The sequence below is a fragment of the Neoarius graeffei genome, chromosome 7 (assembly GCF_027579695.1).
Source record: "Neoarius graeffei isolate fNeoGra1 chromosome 7, fNeoGra1.pri, whole genome shotgun sequence".
Taxonomy (NCBI): Eukaryota; Metazoa; Chordata; class Actinopteri; order Siluriformes; family Ariidae; genus Neoarius; species Neoarius graeffei.
The window spans coordinates 6452624-6472760 of NC_083575.1; the positions used below are offsets into that span (position 1 = coordinate 6452624).

At 42.3% G+C, this 20137-nt stretch overlaps 1 protein-coding gene across 7 annotated transcripts in view; it reads right to left on the reverse strand.

The window, feature by feature from the left end:
- Positions 1 to 20137, reverse strand: part of syne2b (spectrin repeat containing, nuclear envelope 2b) — a 318216-nt gene that overhangs the window by 213869 nt on the left and 84210 nt on the right. For all 7 annotated transcript variants that reach the window (XM_060925231.1, XM_060925228.1, XM_060925230.1 and 4 more), the window contains exons 25-34: positions 19582 to 19775; positions 17941 to 18016; positions 17695 to 17774; positions 17272 to 17395; positions 14366 to 14511; positions 13697 to 13847; positions 12949 to 13544; positions 11770 to 11925; positions 7141 to 7291; positions 107 to 265 (exon numbers count right to left, since the gene is read on the reverse strand). In XM_060925231.1, coding sequence (XP_060781214.1) covers positions 107 to 265; positions 7141 to 7291; positions 11770 to 11925; positions 12949 to 13544; positions 13697 to 13847; positions 14366 to 14511; positions 17272 to 17395; positions 17695 to 17774; positions 17941 to 18016; positions 19582 to 19775 — 1833 coding nt within the window. The remainder of the gene's footprint in view (positions 1 to 106; positions 266 to 7140; positions 7292 to 11769; positions 11926 to 12948; positions 13545 to 13696; positions 13848 to 14365; positions 14512 to 17271; positions 17396 to 17694; positions 17775 to 17940; positions 18017 to 19581; positions 19776 to 20137) is intronic.

Here is a 20137-nt window from a genome sequence, read left to right on the forward strand (position 1 = left end):
AACCTTCAGGACTGCCAAGATTTTACATGTCTAGATTTTAATATGAAACTATCAATCGGGAGAGAGAACGGTAAAGGATGACAGACTTGTGTTAAAACCCTCTTACATCCAGCCAGGAGTCCACCAGAGCATCTGCCTCGGCTTCAAACGGAGTTTCTGAGCAGTCTGGGAGTTTCTTTAGTTGAGACTGTAGCTGCCTGCAAACAGCCCTGAACTCCTCGATCTTAGGTCCGAGGCCATTCAGGTCCTCCTTTATCCCACGAACCTGATATGAACAAATAAAAATATTCCACTATTAGTCATACTGTATAACCTCTAATGAACGCCCCTGGGGCGTTACATTTTTCAAAGGGGGGGGCTTTTATTAGGGGTAAAAAAAAAAAAAAAAAAATCACAGTTGATCGAATTTTTCAAACCCTAACATAACTGCCCGACTAATTTTCCCTAACTTTCATACGGGTCATTCCGTGCCAACTCACCTAGGGGTCCCCAGGTCACCCCCTCAGATTTTGCTGGAAAAATTCTTAAATGTAGATCTACATGTTTCTACACTCTCTGCAAAGTATTAGCTTTCAATTCCTCATAGTTTCCAAAAAACAGGCCTTTGAACTTTGACCCCCAAAAAGCTAAATTTGCAAAACGTGCTTTCTTCCAACTTCAGGAGCTTATAATTTTAAAATGGATTAAACCTGGAAGCCAATATTGCAGATATTTACTAAATGGCATCCATATTTTTCAATTATGCCATCAGTTAGCCTCTGGGATGCTTATTTATCATTCTATAGGAAGCCAAAAATGGCTTTTCGGCCAAAATGAGCTAAAATAGGGTGTAACTATAGGAGCCATTCTGGAAAAATGGATCAACTCAGACTTTTCTCCTCATAACACAGTAATTATATGGTCATTATCTGTTCATAGGTACATTTTTTCCAGGATAACACTGTTAGGTGATGAATTACAAAAGTTTTAACATAAGCCCATCTCTCCGAGGGCCCAAAAATAGCCATGTTCTTTTACACTGTGACATCTATGTGGACATTCGTGATGAATTATTTCATACATTAAGTATACTGTTAATTTTAATGATTTTGATGATACAACTAAATTGTGTGTAATTTTATCTGGTAAATATTGCATCAACGAATGTGCCAAAGCCTGCTACCTTATTCTAAATAGAAGACTGTTTTTTATGAGTTCCAATTTATAAAACAACTGTTTGTGCTTTGTCTCCTTGGTACCATATTGTACGTTTTTATGATTTTTTTAGTTGGTGTCTCACAGCTCTTTTTGAGTGGTCCCTAACACTTTTTATTTTTGTCAAAGGGAGGGGGGGTACTTTGACTGAATTTTGGATTTATATACCTCTGTATTGCATTTTTATTGTGTGTTGTGGAGTGACACCGAAATAAAGTATATCTATCTATCTATCTATCTATCTATCTATCTATCTATCTATCTATCAAATGAGCGCCAAGCTTTTGACCAATCGCAGTGCGTCTTAATCGGCCTGGTGTGGTGGTGTAATCATCTCTGCGTGAACCAAACAATGGCGCAGTCTAAGCTGATGAAGTTTTTTGGGTGGGCTTCTTCAAGCACTGAAGATGATTTAAGCAGCCATGGGGGAGACAGGCTCAGAACCCCGACCGTCCTCAAGCATATCGGACAGCGTCCGTAATACAGAGGTGTAAAAAAAAAAAAAATAAATAAATAAATAAATAAACACCAAAGTGAAAGTGCTGTCAGCTGGTAAGCGACTGAAAGGCTCTATGTTTTGGAAGCGTGGCATGCTGAGTTCCTGTGGCAAACGTGTGATGAATGCTGTGTCATTCTGTTCCAATCTGCAACTCTCCTCGAGTACCTGGTCATCCTAATCAACATAATATGGTCGTACCTCAAGGTTCCCAGTGAATGGCTGATATCATCAATAACATGTTTACACAAAAAGGGTTCCAAGTGTCTGGCTGAAAACTATCGTGGTATTTCTATCATTGCCACAATGTCAAAGATCTTAGCAAGTATTATCGTTGAAAGGATAAGACCTGTGTACGAGACCATCCTTATGGAGACGCAATTTGGGTTTAGAAAAAATCGATCAGCATGCGATGCCATATATATCACGTGGCATATGCTGGAGAAAGAGAAAAATCCGTTGTTTATCTGTTTCATCGACCTCAAGGCTGCTTATGACTGGGTTCCTCGCGAAGCGCTATTTCGAGTGTTGGACATCCGTCTGCGGTGCCCTAAAGTGGTATTAATCCTGAGGACACTGTATTTTGGCACTAAAGCTTGCATCAAGGGAGCCAAGCAGTACTTTGGTACATTTGTTGGTTGCCGTCAAGGTGCCCTTGAAAGTCCACCAATATTTAACATCTACATGGATTTTGTAATGCGCTGTGCAAAGCACGAAATTCTGAAGCAATTCCCCGATACAGGAGTTCTGGTGGAGTTCCACATCCGTAATGAAGTGTCACCTCGTGAATATCGAAGACGGGCACCAACATCTGGAAGGAGAAGAGTGACAGAATTACTCTATGCTGATGATGTGGCGGTCTTCACAAAAAGTATTGAGGAGTTAGACCAGGTCCTATCCATCTAGGACAATACCTTCTCAAGATTTGGGTTGCAGATGTCCTATACCAAAACCGAGACAATGGCATTTAATGTCGACGAAGTTGTGAAAGACAAGAAGACTCTAGAGTCTGTGAATGGGGTAAACATCAAGAATGTCCGGATTTTTCGGTACCTGGGACATGTAATCACTAATACAAACAAGTCGGCAGCTGCATTACACGCAAATATGTCTTCTGCATGTAAAAAGTGGGATGAGCTAAAGAACTGTTTAATGGACAAAGAAATCCATTTATCAACTCGCATGAAGATCCTCACTTCCTGTGTCAGGTCCCGGCTATTATATGGTATCTAGCCATCTTTTCTGTCCACTTCAGAATTACAAAAGGTCGAGAGACTATGGAATGTTTTTTTAAGGAAGATGGTATCGGGGGCTATGCAAGGAAAAATGTCCCTCCACATAGCAAATGGAAAAAAGGCGTCAACCCGGCTACCTTAGTTGAAGGACAGCTAGATTGGTCGTACAAAATCTCAAATGAGCGACTACGTGAAATAACTAAGTCAAACTCTATCCAAGACTACTGTCAGGTACAACATCTTAAATATATGGCCCACGTATGTTGTATGGAAAATGACGCCCTCCAAAAACAAGTACTTTTCGACAAAAGGACCACCTCCAGGACTTGGAAACGAGTTGAGGAACTTCAAGTAGATCAGATGCAGGCCCGCACGTCTATGATGGACAAAGTCAAGTTCAGTCATCTGCTCCAAGGACGCTTCCTGGAACAGATGTGCCCTAAGACCAAGAAGTGGCCAAATGGGAAACGATGATGATGATGATGTGTTCGGTTTGTAAACTGACAAGAATATTGGATTCCTTCACTGTTGGTTGTTCCAAGATTCTTCTCGACTCTGTTCAATTATAAATCAAGGTTTGTGTTGAAGTAAAGGCAAAGAATCCTCATACAAACATTATTAAATACCTTGTGGGATATGTGCTTCGTTCCAAATGCCATCAATGCCTCTTTTTCAAATTGGTGTGATTTTTTCTTAACTGCTGTTAACGAGCATATTCCAAAGTGCAAAGCTCGGAATGTTAATGATCCGCCATGGATTGATAAAGAATTTCGTTTTCTATTGAAAAAGAAAGACTTACAAAGGAAAAAATTGCGTAAGAATCCATCCGTGTCAGCTGAATTAAAGTACAACGAGCTCAGGCGGTCTGCTAAATCCATGCTGGCTGACAAAAGAAAAGAATATTCAGAGAACCTAAAAGCCTCAATTTCTCAAAATCCAAAGCGTTTCTGGTCTTATGTAAAGTCCTGCACATCAGATAAACCATCTCCTGATTTTCTCAGGGACGGTTGTGCATTTATAACTGACAGTCAGGGCAAAGCGAACCTGCTAAACAAGTTTTTCCATTCTGTGTTTAGCCAAGTATCGTCTTCATCACTTTCTAGTTCCCAGACTTCGCACGCCGTTGATGATCAGCTTGATTCTATACAACTTACCGTGTCTGAGGTGAATGATGTCCTAATGAGCTTGGATCCAAATAAAGCATGTGGACCTGATGGTATCCCTGGATCTCTGCTTAAGAACATTGCTAGTGAGATAGCACCGTCATTGTGTAAATTATTCAACATGTCCTTGTCTTTAGGTTCTGTTCCCTCAGCATGGAAGCGCGTGAATGCCTCACCTGTTTTTAAAAAGGGAGACCCCACCTTGGCAGAGAATTATAGACCAATATCTCTACTCTGTATTATTTCAAAAGTCTTTGAACGCTGTGTCTTTGGACATTGTTATCCATATTTTATACCATTTCTTTATCACCTGCAGCATGGTTTCTTGCGAGGTAGATCTACTGTAACTCAGCTTCTTGAAGTCTATCATCACATCTTAGACTTGCTAGCTGGGGGACAGGAGGTTGATGTTTTACATCTAGACTTATCCAAGGCATTTGATAAAGTCCCTCATTACCTCCTGTTGTCCAAGCTTAGTTGTTATGGTGTCTCTGGGTCGCTTTTAAAGTGGTTTGAAAGCTACTTGACGGACAGGCATCAACGGGTTGTTCTTGACGGCACATTTTCAGAGTGGTTGCCCGTCACTTCTGGAGTCCCTCAGGGATCCATCTTGGGTCCATTACTGTTTTTGATATACGTTAACGATATGCCAAGGTATCTTGAGTATGGGTCGAGCCTCGCCCTCTTTGCAGATGATAGCAAGCTTTATTGCCGGAGCTCTTATTTTATTTCTTATTCTATTTTTTTTTCTTTCCTGTGTGTTTGTGTAGTTTGGTGTTTGTTTGAGTGTTTTGTCCGCCAGTTGTGGTGTAGCTCCGGACCCAGTTTGGGGCGTCGGTTCCCTCCAGGCCTTGGTTTGCCGTGGGTGATGCCTGTGCTCCCAGCTATGGACTGCAGTGAGCCTGTTGCTCAATTTACATCGTGGTTGTCCAGCGCTCTGTGCTTTAACGCTTGGCGTGATGTTCCGAGCGATGTTGCTCGGTGCCGTCGCGGCGGCTGTGCAGGCGGTTTGGGACACACCAGCGCTCTGCGTGGCAGAGCTTCTCTGCTTGCTGTGTGGATCCACGGCTTGGTGTTCGAGCGATGTTGCTGACGGCGTCACGGCGGCGGTGCTGGAGATGTGGGACTTGTTTTTGTGCGCCTTTTGGTGGGACTATGGCTGCTACACCACGGGAATTACATCCTGACCCCTACTTGGTGGACTTTTTACTTTTTATTTTATATATATATATATATATATATATATATATATATATATATATATATATTTTTTTTTTTCCTTTCCTTGTCTATAATTGTAAAGCGTCCTTGGGTTTTTTGAAAGGCGCTATATAAATTTAAATTATTATTATTATTATTATTGAATCTGCAAGTTCCGGCATCTCTTTACAGAGCGACTTAAACTGTCTCCATGACTGGAGTATGGATTATAGCATGCAGTTTAACATCCCTAAATGCAAGGTTTTGCACATGTCAAAGCTGAGATCACGTAAAGGGACTCCAAATAATTATCAACTAGCTGGGAAGGTATTGGAAACAGCCTCTGAAACTTTCGATCTCGGGGTGGTTGTTTCTAATAAGCTCATGTGGGCTACCCATATTGAGGAACTTTGTGCTAAGGGAAACAAAGTGTTAGGTCTTGTGAAGCGCGTTTGTGGGCGTGATATTTACGATGTATCAACTAGGTAGTTACTGTATATGACTTTAGTTAGGCCAATATTAGAATATGCATCGCCTTTATGGTCCCCTTATACAGTTAAACATCGAAAGCTGATGGAAAACATCCAGCGTCGCGCCACAAAGTTTATTCTAAACTATCCGGCCGTAGAGTTAACATACAATGACAGGCTGTGTAAGCTAAATTTACTCCCTCTAGAATTTTGTAGGGAGATACATGACTTAGTCCTCCTATTCAAATTCAAGGGATAATAACAGCAAATTTTGTCAATTTTTTGTCACCTGCACCCAGCCATTATAGAACTCGTAACTATGATTTTAACAACTTTTGTCCTCTTACGTCGCATAAGCAAGATTATTTCACTAACTCATATTTTCCTCGAACTATAAAATTATGGAACAGTCTCCCCAGTTATATAAAGCAGTCTACGTCAGTTCCTGAGTTCAAAAAACTACTTTGTAGCCATTATAATTCAAGATTGTACTCATACCGGGCACCATGACCTACATTTATTTAACTTGGACATTTTTGTTACTTAGTCAATTGATAATTATTTTTTATATTTATTGTTTTTCTTGTTTTTAATCATCTAAATATGTTTTGTAATGTTTTGTATTTTGTTAGGGGTTGAATATTAATTGGGGCTTTGCCCTGTATTCTTCTCCTGCCACTTTTGTTATTTATGTATTTATTGTGGCAAACCTCAATAAAAGAAAAAAGAATAATTCCATGCGAAAATAACCTGAAGGAAGCTCAAACTAAAGATGCTTATTTTAGCTTGATGGTGCACAGAGCGCCCAAAATCAAGTCTTTATTAGACTCTGGAGTAGAGCCCAAATTCTATATGTAATGGAGAGGCCTAGCTTTATCTGTACAAATATTTGAATTGTGCCAGTTTGGTTGGTATAAACCTGTATTAAGTCCACTTTGATATGTCGGTAAGTAAGAAAAATTAACGACTAAGTGAAGAAAAAAGAAAAATCAGAAAAAGTGAGGAATACTTATTTGACTTGATTTTTCAAGAAAAAAAAAGTGGAGAATATTTTTCAGAACCCAGCTGGAACGCTGTTATTGGCTGCCTTCTTTAACACGCCATATAAAAATTTAAAAGTCGTTCTGAGATTATATTTATCCATAAAAATTAACTATACTACTAATACTTGCCAAAAACAGTCGCTCACCTTTTAAATGTTTACTTTCATATGTTGGGGGGGGGCAATTACACAAACCGAGAGCTTTCAAGAACAGACTGAGTGATCAGGGTAAGAGAAGCATAGTGTTAATGTAGTATATATAAAAAAAGATCCTAAACAGATGAGCCTCAGTGTTATGAATGTATTTTGCAGTGTCTCTGCAACACGAATGTTGACCCACCCTGGCTATGAGGCGTTGGAGGTTGTCTTTACTCATGTACGATGCCTGCTCGCTGATCGCTTGCTCTGCCCTCTGGAGGATGTTGCCCAGGAAAGCACGAGAGCTCTGAAACTTCTTCAGCAGTTCCATAAGAGTGCTGCACTGCTCTTGCCTGTCACACACACACACACCAGCATGTGCCAGCGGTCAGTGGATCTTTAGCTTCACACTGCACATCTCAGAAGCAGTAAACCTTCCTCTTGCTCTCACCTCCTTCCTCCATGGGATAAAGGAGTGTTTTTTTTAAATATCACCCAAACTACTTGTTCTATCTATCTGTTTTATGTAAGGAATAAAACATTCCAGGTCATGCTCTTTGAGAGAAATAAATCAACGATGGGGTGGTGTGACAAAGCGGATTTACAGTCACTACACCAAAGTTGACGATTTTCCTCCAACACCACATCCTCATGCATTTTAATCCTCTTCTACCACAACAGTTTGCCAACAATTACATCTTTTATTTATTAAAGAACAAAATATCATACTTTTTTAGCTGTTTACAGTTACATTTAATGTTGTGGAAGTTAAACACAACATGTCGGACTTGCATGGTAGACGCGCCCCAAAATCTAAAGCTGAAGAGTCTTCTTATTCAACAAATAAAAAATAGCCTCAATGAGGCTGTAGCTCATACTGACCACCTGGGGAACACTGTTTGTGAGCTTGATTGAAATCCGATCAATCCTGTAGGAGTAGCAGCAATTTTTGTAAATTGTGGACGGACGGACGGCGCGTGATTGCGTAAGCTCATTCGGCCTGGCCTGTGGCTGGATAAACTCACCATGTGTTTTTTAGGAGGGGTTTACATTAGACCGTATCAGCAGATCATCAGATTAACGTTTTTAAAACGATTAGCATGCACACAGCAACGCCAATACACGATTCGCGTGCACACAGCAACGCCAATACACGGATACGCTCGGCTCCGTAGGCATCCTGCGCTCCAAATCACTCCGCCCTGAACAGCGAGTGCCCTCTGGAGGGTGCGCACTCCGGCCCTGCGCAGCTCACAGAGCGCACGAGTGGAGCGCACGAGCAGTGATTCGGGACTGAGCCGCTGTGTGTGTGATCTCAGTGCATGTCGGGCATGCGCGTCACTTACCACTTGCAAGTGGAAGGATGGCAAGCCTAAAGACAATCATAACTACACAATGGGCAGTATTTGCATCAGTATTTGCAGTATTTTCATACTTTTATACTCTTTAATGAAAGGTGATACAAGGCGGAAGTCCGCGCCGGTTTTCAGCAGTCGCGTCACATGACCAACGCCAGCGAATCAGGAAAGTGGATGTCACAGTGACGTTGTCCAATGACGACGCCAGCTAGAGCTCAGCACAGCGTATCCGCGTATTCTCAATGTTTACACAGCACCGGACCAGACACGATCTGGATTGAATACGTGGACCCTGGCGGATTCCCGTTTCCAGGCGTTTTAATGTAAACGGACAGTGCATCCGCGAAGAAAACGAGACAGATACGGTCTAATGTAAACTTGGCCTTAGTGTCTTGATTTACGGGAAGAGTCTCCCGTGTCTGCACTTTGTATCAGTCAGTGGTCAAGCTGTAACATGACGAACTGGTTTTGGTTTTTTTTTTTTTGGTTGTCTTAATTTCAAGATATATTAAGAGAGGCTGAAGTGTTTATCGCTGCTTTCCCTGGAAATAACATTGCAGCTTAAATATAACTACAGTGCTCAGTGTAAATGAGTACACCCCGTTTGAAAAGTAACATTTTAAACAATATCTCAATGAACACAAACAACTTCCAAAATGTTGACAAGACAGAGTTTAATATAACGGGAAAGTAAGGTTAATAATATAAACTTAGATTACACATTTTTCAGTTTTACTCAAATTAGGGTGGTGCAAAAATGAGTACACCCCGCAACAAAAACTACTACATCTAGTACTTTGTTTGGCCTCCATGATTTTTAATGACGGCACCAAGTCTTCTAGGCATGGAATGAACAAGTTGGCGACATTTTGCAACATCAATCTTTTTCCATTCGTCAACAACGACCTCTTTTAGTGACTGGATGCTGGATGGAGAGCGATGCTCAACTCGTCTCTTCAGAATTCCCCAAAGAAAATAATTTCTTTCCACCACAAAGGTGAAGGCTACAAGAAGATCAGCAAAGCTTTACTTATCAGTCAGAATACTGTAGCAAAAGTGGTACAAAAGTTGAAGAAAGATGGAACTCCAGCCATCTCACAGAGACGTCCAGGTCGTCCATGGAAGTTAACACCTCGACAGGAGCGTCTTCTGATGAGAAGGGTTGAAGAAAATCGGCGTGCGAGTTCACTGCAGTTATCTAAAGAAGTAGAAAGCCAAACTGGGGTGACTATTTCCCGTGACACAATACGGCGTACACTGCAGAGGAACGGCATGCATGGATGCCGCCCACGAAAGAAGCCTCTCCTAAAGCCCAGGCACAAAAAAGCCCGCCTAGAGTTTGCCAGGGCCCATGCTGACAAAGATGAAGACTACTGGGACTCTATACTCTGGAGTGATGAGACCAAGATAAATGTTTTTGGAACTGATGGCTTCAAAACTGTATGGCGTCGCAAAGGTGAGGAATACAAAGAAAAATGCCTGGTGCCTACAGTGAAACATGGTGGTGGCAGTGTGCTTATGTGGGGCTGCATGAGTGCTGCTGGTGTCGGGGAGCTGCATTTCATTGACGGCATCATGAATTCACAGATGTATTGCTCTATACTGAAAGAGAAGATGCTACCATCACTCCGTGCCCTTGGTCGTCGTGCACTTTTCCAACATGACTAAACACACATCTAAGGCCACTGTTGGATTTCTGAAGAAGAACAGGGTGAAAGTGATTCAGTGGCCAATAGGGCTGTAACAATATGCGTATCGAAATCGAAATCGCGATACGCAGAGCCACGATCCGTGTCGCGATACAAGAAGGCAGAATCGCGGTACACCCTTTCAAACTTCTCCTCAGCCCAAAAACAGAGGCGCTTCCAAACTTCAATTTATGAATACTTTACTTTTTATTTAAATTACATTTTAAACTTACTTAAATTACTTTTTTTTTTTATATCTATTAGTAAGTCGTTTTTTCGCCGACCTGCGACAATCTTCTGCGAGTCACGCAACGTCCACACTCGCCACTGGCAGAGCATTCATTTCTTTTAAGCGGTCGCCATTCTGGTTGCGACGCGGGGAGCGAATCTGTAAACAAGCAGCTCATTGGCTGGCTAGGTGTGCCACAAGCCAATCACAATCACTTGACCGGAAAGGCATGCAGTGTTGCCAGATTGGGCAGGTTTAGGTGCTTTTTGGCTGGTTTTGAACATATTTTGGGGTGGAAAACGTTAGCAATATCTGGCAACACTGAAGGCATGTCTGCTTGGGCGGAAGCCTTCTGCGGCAGTTACATTTTGACACGCGAGCAATGTTTCACCCTAAAAATTCCGTAATTTCCATCTGTTTTCCGCGATCACAGAAAATCATTGGCCCTATGAGAGTGAGACAGTGAGAGAGCCACCCCCCCCCAAAAAAAATCTTAACGGATTTACACGATTTGGAAAAATGACTTTTTCAGAACCGTAAAAAACAGAGCTTCCGGCTCAACAGTATTACTTTGAGAAATAAAACAATCTTTGGATATACATTTGTTCATTTTTGCATACATATTACTCATTCTCTGCAGTGGTCTGAATTATTTGTTATTAAATCGTTAATGTAAGTAAGTAAATGTTAATAAGTCAAATTTACTACTTTAAAAAAACATTTTTTAAAAAATCGTGGGTGTATTGAATCGTGGGTCAAAAATCCCGATACGAATCGAATCGTGAGTTGGGTGTATCGTTACAGCCCTAGTGGCCAAGTATGTCTCCTGATCTGAACCCAATCGAACACCTATGGGAATTCTGAAGAGACAAGTTGAGCATTGCTCTCCATCCAGCATCCAGTCACTAAAAGAGGTCGTTGTTGAAGAATGGAAAAAGATTGACGTTGCAAAATGTCGCCAACTTGTTCATTCCATGCCTAGAAGACTTGGTGCTGTCATTAAAAATCATGGAGGCCAAACAAAGTACTAGATGTAGTAGTTTTTGTTGTGAGGTGTACTCATTTTTGCACCACCCTGATTTGAGTAAAACTGAAAAAATGTGTAATCTAAGTTTATATTATTAACCTTACTTTCACGTTATAAGTTAAACAGATGTTATATTAAACTTTGTCTTGTCAACATTTTGGAAATTGTTTGTGTTCATTGAGATATTGTTTAAAATGTTACTTTTCAAACGGGGTGCACTCATTTACGCTCAGCACTGTATAATCAGTTAAAAAGTACGGTATGAGGTGTTTGTTAATAAATAATAATAAAAAAACTGAAATCATTGGCAAAATGCTGAAGGGGTAAAACACTGTAGGTTGTGGAAATAGGAAAATAATAAACTTTGTGGTGTTAAGTGTAATCCGCTTCATCACCACACACTGTTAATCACTGAGCTGAAACAACACAAGTGTTTTAGTCCTTAGATTTTAGATGAACAACTATTGGCCGGCTATTGCTCTTGAAACTGCTGCTATTTTCCACGATCTGTTGACCCTTTCCTCGTCACCTTTCAGCAACAGCTCTCTTGGTCTCCTCCCAGACAGACTCCATCTCATCACGCTGCTCTGTGTTTGGAGAAAGCTTTGAAGCAGTTTCTCTGATACTCTTGTACTCTGGACGCAGCGAGTTCAGATGCTTCTCCAGATCTGACAAAGCACGAATCCTACCAGATACACAAAACACACAGGAGGCCCATGTTTAGACTGACAACCATTTTCATAAACAGCCCAGATATATTATCTTTTTTTTTTTTTTAAAGTGAGAGTAAACAAATGTAAGCTCAAAACCGTGATGTTTGAGAGTCCCATTGACATTTGTTTGAGCATTACATCTGGGATTCAGTGTGATCACTCGACTCGTGGAAATAGTCCAGGAAACAAAAATAAAGTATAATGGTGATTTATTAGTTACAATCAGTTATACAAAAATAAAGAAACTTAAACTATTCAAACGGTTCCAGGTTCCTTAGTTCTAGCAATGTCCATTCATTGTTCTTTCCTTTCCACGCACGCCATGCCACAGTCTATGATGGTATGCGCATCACCGAAAAACCCTCCCCCTGGCGTCAGGATGACACACTATATACCATCTGGCATATCACCCCTTTGACCTATAGAGGGCTCACACACTCACATATACTCTCACATACTCAAAACATGAAATTATATTAGATATAGAAATACTAAATCGGGGCGGCACGGTGGTGTAGTGGTTAGCGCTGTCGCCTCACAGCAAGAAGGTCCTGGGTTCGAGCCCCGTGGCCGGCGAGGGCCTTTCTGTGCGGAGTTTGCATGTTCTCCCCGTGTCCGCGTGGGTTTCCTCCGGGTGCTCCGGTTTCCCCCACAGTCCAAAGACACGCAGGTTAGGTTAACTGGTGACTCTAAATTGAGCGTAGGTGTGAATGTGAGTGTGAATGGTTGTCTGTGTCTATGTGTCAGCCCTGTGATGACCTGGCGACTTGTCCAGGGTGTACCCCGCCTTTCGCCCGTAGTCAGCTGGGATAGGCTCCAGCTCGCCTGCGACCCTGTAGAAGGATAAAGCGGCTAGAGATAATGAGATGAGATGAAATACTAAATCAGTTCTTAACGTAACAAAATAAAATTGCAAATTATATGTTAAGTCAACAAAGCATAAACAGAAATTCCTCCTATGGCTCCTACAACCAACATTCAAAAACAGTTCTTACCGGTGCTGTACAGCCGGCATGGTGGGTTCCTTTAGCCCCTGCTTCTCTGCCACGCCCTGCACCTTCTTCAGCTCTACCAGCAGAGTCTTCTTCCTCATCCCGAGTCCCTTGCTCTGCTGCTCTTTCTGAAGCTCTTCTTGCTGGATAATCAGCTTGTCGTCAGCGTCTTCCACTTTCCGTACCAGGACCGCCACCATATCCAGACAGGTCACGGAGCTTCCCTCTTGGGTCACCTTCATCTGGGCTCCGCCAAGGAGCTGATCCAACTGTGGTGCTTTATCACTCAGGCTTGCTGCTCCCTTCCTGATCAGAGATAGTTTGGACCTGCTGTCTTGCAGCACCAATACATCGGCACAGGGAGCGCTCTGCACAAACGAGACATCCTGATCTAAAGTGCGCAGCGATGCAAGGAAGCGGTCTAGTGCGCGAGCTGCCGCCTCGCTCTTGCGCACTTGCTGTCGGAGACGATCCAGGCTGGATCTGTGGTTCAGCACGAGTTGGGTGAGAGGAGACCGGTCACGTAGGTCCAGGTGGCTTGGTTCCGAGTCAAACCGAGACAGGCGGTCCACGTGGGTTTGGATATTCTCATCCAAATCCTGTAAAGAACACAGTTGCACGACACCGTCAGTAGATTTGTCAGCTAAATCCACCAACAAATATCCAAATATTCACTAAAAGGCCTGTGATAAGAGCTTTTTTCTCAAATGTATGGTAAATATACCCCCTGAATTGTCTTCTAATTTCCTACCTTAACATCTTTCAGGATGTTTGCACTGATCAGTGTATATCCTTTAACATCTTTGGGTTCCTTGATGAACTTGTCGAGATGCTCGGAAATCTCTGCAATGTTGTGCTCGGTGGAATCCATGAGCTCCAGAGCCGAGCCAAGAGAATCGACCCTGAGACAGAAAACAAGCGCGGCTTGTTTACATGATGCGTGCTGCGAAACGCCATGCTGGAGGCGAAACTGGCGATTCTAAGACTGAAATAATCTTGAAAGGTGAACGTGACGGTTTTACATGCACTCTTTAAAAATAGGATGGAGCTGATGGCTATGGGAGACAATAAACACAAAGGGAACAACCAAATAAAAGCTTGTTGGCCAATCAAATCCATATCAGTTCTGATTAGACTCCAACCAACTCCAGAAAAAGTCAGGCATGAGGAGCTTTGAGTCTGAAATTTAAACACAGTTCCTCCGTTCCTGCCTGCAAGATAAAAATAATTTACATCATATTTCTAGTGATAAGTTTGACTTGAAGGCGTTATTTTCGTATCTACCCTACATACTAAAGATCGGTGAAGCTTATACAATAGCACTAAACATAGCCACTAGTCTCTACAGTATTTATCTCTGAATACAAGAAATAATGGTTTTAAAAAAAAAACTGTATGCACAGAAATATTTTGTACACACCTCCTCTGTAGCTGCCCTCTCTGCTCCCTCCACTTGACCATGAGCTCGGCTCGGTCCTGCTCCACCGCTCTCTCATTGATCGGAGAACACTGTGAGCACTGCACCTCGTACTCCAGCCATAAAGACTCCGTCTCATCCTGCAAAGCCTGAAACATGAAAAAAAAAACACAAAAAGGCGTCGCGTTTGCCCATAGGTGTGAATATCTGAGCACGAGTAGTATGGCAACTGCCAGCGACGCCTTTGTATGCCTTCGATTCGGCCATGTTGAGTCGTGTCCTTCATAATTCGGGTGTCAGAAAGGATAATTCCAGCGCTACTGAACTCACTGAAACGGCACAAGTCCATTATCAGTATCAGTTTGATTCATCGTAATTTTGCATATTCAGTTACGAGTTACAGCCATTCCAACTCTGTGGCTAGATGAGCGCTGTGGGAATACTCTTTTCACTGATGTGTGTATTTTCATAGAAATCTTACAATTCTGTATGTTCGCATTTCCTGGAAACACAAGTAAATCAGGTTTACTTGAATATTTTATGGCCGACATCTTGCTAGATTTAGTTTAAAAACAAACAGGGTACAAGCTCAGGTTTAAGCACCAACACACTCACCATAATTTTGCAAAACTCTGATGTCAAATAAAATAAAGAGCGAGGCAAGAAAATTGGGCACTGATATTACAAGGTTCTCATTCATGTTTGCAATTTATTGTTTCACATTTGTTGTAATGAACACCAATCTATCCATGCCTGATTAACTAAATAAAATTGTATGTGGTTGGCTGGGATCAGGACACTTCGTCCAATGACCATTTCGTCCAATAGTTGAGACATTTCGTCCAAAGCCTTTTTCATTTCAACTATTTTAAAATCACGAGTTATATCCCTAATAACCTACATGTACCTCCCACTGTCAGAGAGCGGTAGGAGACAGATGCAAATGCAGAAGTAATGTTTATTAACAATTGTGAAAACACACAGGCAAACGATCCAAAACGGCAGGCTGTCTCGTAAACGTGAAACTAGCAAAAGGTCAGGCGAGGCACAAACAGGCTAAATCAGGCAAAGACAAAAACTAAGAACAGGAAACTGGATCGGAAAACCAGGGAATCTACACGGGAGAATACGGCTCGGTAATGCACGCTGACGTGGCGTAATACTGAGAAAACACACGTTCAGTGTGAAGTCTTTATATTGACGTTTTTCACCCACGTGACCAAGTCATGTGACGCTGCCATTTTGGACGTCACGGCTCGAATCAGTTTGAATGCGAGGAAGGCGACAAACGGAAAACATAAAAGAAAAAGGAGCGAGATGCAGAAAACACCTTCACTATCCAGCGACGTAGGGCATTTACAGGGCGGGCAGAGGGAGAGGTATTTGCAAAAATTGAGGTTAGCAGGCTTAGAGAACGACGTTTACCTGCTTCCGCCAGGATTGTTCACTGACGTACGGAAGTACACGAAGCCCTCGTCTTTACCTGACTTCGGCCCACATGATCTGTATACCTATGTCGTTAAAAACCCATCGCCATACACAGGTATTGATCTGAAAGCGTATAAGAGTTTGGATGCCTACAAATATTTTGTGTCAGGCTGGGTAACATGCCTACATCAGCGGGTCGTCCCTGGAGCCGGTGGTCGCCATCTTATTACAGCTAAGGTTTGTTCACGTTTTCACTTACTTTCGGTCCTCAGGATAAACAAAATGTTATTAAATGTCATTGAAATAACTTCTTAGTCTGTTGAGACATGGCCCGTTATAAATTTGCTGTTACCAGGCAATGACCAAGAACTGTATTATTAGGGTCGGTGTCTGTGTTGTAGCAGTGTACTAGCAGTGCAATTATGATTTATGATAGCAATTATGATCCGGCAGCTATTTACACCGGATCCAGTGTAAATAACTGCCGGAGCCGACGTCCGAGCTTGCCGGAGCTAGCGCGCTCGGGCAGGCTGGGACGTCGGCTCCGGCAGCTATTTACACTGGATCCGGTGTAAATAGCTGCCGGATCATAATTACAGTAAACTAGTAAATCCAGTAAAGGAAAAACTTGAGACTGAAAGGTTTTAACAGTCATCCAAATGACTGAACGTAAACATTGCTACAGTAACATACCAGCTACTAAGTTGACATTAGCTAGCTTGACCTTCAAAATGGCGGACACCGGGGCGTCACGTGACCCTGTGACGTCATTTGAAAAACCTCAATAGGCACGCTGTTGCCTCTTGATCATGTGCAGGTGAGCCTCATTAACAGCGCATGTGCCAGAGTCCGCTCGGCACGTGCGCAGTCCCAAGAAAAGATACGTGGCAAGTGCAAATCGTGCAAGTATAGATTTTCTCTGTAATTTGGTCTAATAAAAACAATCTCTCCTCACAAGCGTCCCCAGCCGAACGCGCCCCAAGTTGACACTCGCTGATTCCCATCATTACCAGTTTCATTTTCATTTTGCAATGGCGGTCCACAACATGTGCGAGGAAGGGGTTTTTGTCGAATATTTCTTGGATTTTACATGAATACCAGGTAGGAACCCATCGTTTTGACTACACTCACCGAGAAAGGCAAGCCTGGGGAGATCTTTATCCGCCATAAGATTTCACAACTCGCATTTGGCGAGTCGTTAAACTACACGCTGCAAAAATGTGTTTTGCTTCAGTCAAATTCCATTGAGAATTCCTCCTTTTTTTGAACAAACAAATACTTGAAATATAAAATAATTGTTAGTGCATATGAAAAAGGCTTTGGACGAAATGTCTTAACTACTGGACGAAAAGGCATTGGACAAAACGACCTGTATCCGGTTGGCCGCTACAAGCTCATGTATTTTAAAAAAATGGTTTTGCTGAAACCCTGGATCTCAACTTGCCACTTGACGACCCCAGGTTAAAGCCAACTGACTCTACCTTTAGCTCTCGGAGCCTCTTTTGCAGGTCTGTGGCCGTGGCCGACCCCGAGGGGCGATCTCCCAGCATGTTCTGCTCGTTTCTATTCAGCTGAGCTTGGAGGGCGAATCTGGAACTTCTGTACCTGGAAAAATAAATAAATTAATTAATTAAATAATGAACAAAGGATCTTTTTACACATTATTAGTGATGCATAAATGAGATGTTTTCATGTTTCGACAATGTAGCCAAGAACAATTTGCCCTTGGCAGATGAAATTTATTCAGTGCCTTTTATCCACACTGACACACAGAAATATCATATACAGTAAAACACAATCCATCACTCCTAATCAAAATGAACTGATTAATTATTATTGACAAATGACGCCTAGAACAGCTGATCTGCATCAAATAAAATGTCAAAGGCTTCACTTAGAGCTACCTGTCCTCCTCCACGCTTATCTGCTTTAGTATCTCTTTCTTCTCCACAGTTTTTGACCATTGAGGTGTGATGGAGGAGGTCTACAACACAAACATGTTCCTATGTTAAGTATGGAATATACTGAGGGGCACTCATCACTGCTGGAGTACAACACAGAGTTAGCAAACACTATTCAGAAAAACATTGCCAATACAAACAAATCACGTACTTATGTAGTATCCAACACCAGCATCTATTCAGACATACCTCCGTCGTGATTTCCACAGGTTTCTCTGCAAGGGCAGTTTTCTGTGATGTCTGTTTTGTCTGCTCTACAAGCACACTAGCATATAGCAGGAGAGAACACAATGTCAATCGAGAAACATGCAAATTGAAAAAAAAAAAAGTCATAGTTCCAGGGATGTGATTTGGGGCTGGTGAAATTATCTGAAAATTTTAGCCGGGGGTCTGGGAGCCATAGGCCCCCCAGCTGGTCCAGGGCAGCGCCCTGGTGGGGGGATAAGGGGGGCGAAGCCCCCTGAAGCTCCTGGGTTCTAGGGTTTTCTGACTTAAAAATTGTACTAAAATGGCAAGCAAACACACAAGAAAAAACTTGTCATGATTAACAAATTCAAGCCAATTTAATGGTCAACATGCAACTCTGAGCCCCTATAGTAAATTCAATGATTCTTAACTGACAAAAAGCCAAAACATGAAACCTAAAAATGTCATTCTAAATTAAATCACCTGCATTAGAATAAATAGAAAATTGTATAAGGAAAAACAAAATTTATACTTTCAATTACTGTAGAAGTTGAACATACCTAAATGTGCCTTTTCAAACAAACATGATGCAACATAAGAATTCATCCACAAGTCTTCAGGAACTCTCAAAGAAAAAAGATGCGAGCATCCATGTCCAGTTCCAGCATATCAGTCACTTTTTTTCTGCAGTTTCTACTCTATCAATGTCAACTTCATATACATAACTCTATAGTGTTCACTCACCAAAGGATAATCATAACTCCACAGTGTTCACTCACTTAAGGATATTCAAAACTACTGTGTTCACTCACTTAGGTTTTGTTTCTATCCCGGGCTCCAGCCCAACTTTGCACGCTCGTAGCTTGGGCAGGGGAGGTCCCAGCATCCCCAAACTTGACAGCCAGAGTCCTCTGCCCTCCCCCAAAGAACCAGCGTGGGCAGGGCGCACTAGCCCCGCGCCTCGGGACGTAATTCGCCCCGAGGCGAGCCGCGGCGCTCCGCTTAGGTTTCGTTTCTATCCCGGGCTCCAGCCCGACTTTGCACGCTCGTAGCTCGGGCAGGGGAGGTCCCAGCATCCCCAAACTTGACAGCCAGAGACCTCTGCCCTCTCCCCAAAGAACGAAATCGCTGAACAAATGTCTCACAGTCTTATGTCCAACGTCTGTAGCAACCTCCTTCTCCAACCATTCCCAGCGGAACTTGTTTTTCACTATTCTGTCGATTTCTTTAACTCGATTTGCATCTTTACGCTCGATCACGGAGGCTGCCATCTTTCAACTCTTTGTTTGAAGCGAGCTTACGCACAGCTATCTAACAAGCGGGTTCACTGGTTGTTACAGAGCGATGGGCCAATCACATACTTCATTTCATCTCAATGACGGAATTACTGAAAGTCGGAACAAATAGGATACGAATGCGGATTTTTGAGCGAAAAATCAGAAAAAATTTTTTTTTCAAATTTTGAGGTGAAAAAAGCGGAATTCCGCAAATTCGCGGAAAAATCACATCCCTGTAGTTCATTCATATTGCTAAGCCATTTTCACTCGAAAATCAAACCTGAAATGCAACTGCCAAGATGAACGAGAAAATTTTTTTTTGTCTGTTCTGTTTTCGACTTGGTTAATATGTTGTTACTTTTCTCACCCACAGTCTGTTGGTGTCATGTCATGATCTCCACTGGACTGATGCTGAATGGCAGTGTGTGTCATTTCACATTCCCAGGGCTGAGCCTGGGCCAGCCTGTTGGCATCTTCTGGACTCAACGTCTCACACAGCTGCTTCAGGGCCTCCAGCTGCTGTTCAGCCGGAACTAAACTACTCTCAGCTGAGAAACAGGCCTGGAGGTGTGGTAGTGCAAAGAAAGACATTCAACAAAAGAGCTTAATGTCATCCGAGGAAGAACTTATTCGGCATGTAACGTGCTTGAGGTGTTCAATGAAGAATAAAATTATATTCTGAAGGGAGAACAACAATTTGGGATGTTACTGGAAACAGGTCATTAGAAAATAATCAACCCTGTGGTGGCAACAGGAACTCTGCTTCATCACTGCACCCCACAGTTGATTATTTTCCAATATTTAACATGACACCCCCAGTTATTTTATTACTTTGTGAACTCTCAAACAGGCTGTGCAGTTACTGTCGAGTTAAAGCTTTAAGAGTTGTGGTTCTTATTCTTGAAATAATGCCGATCCCCACT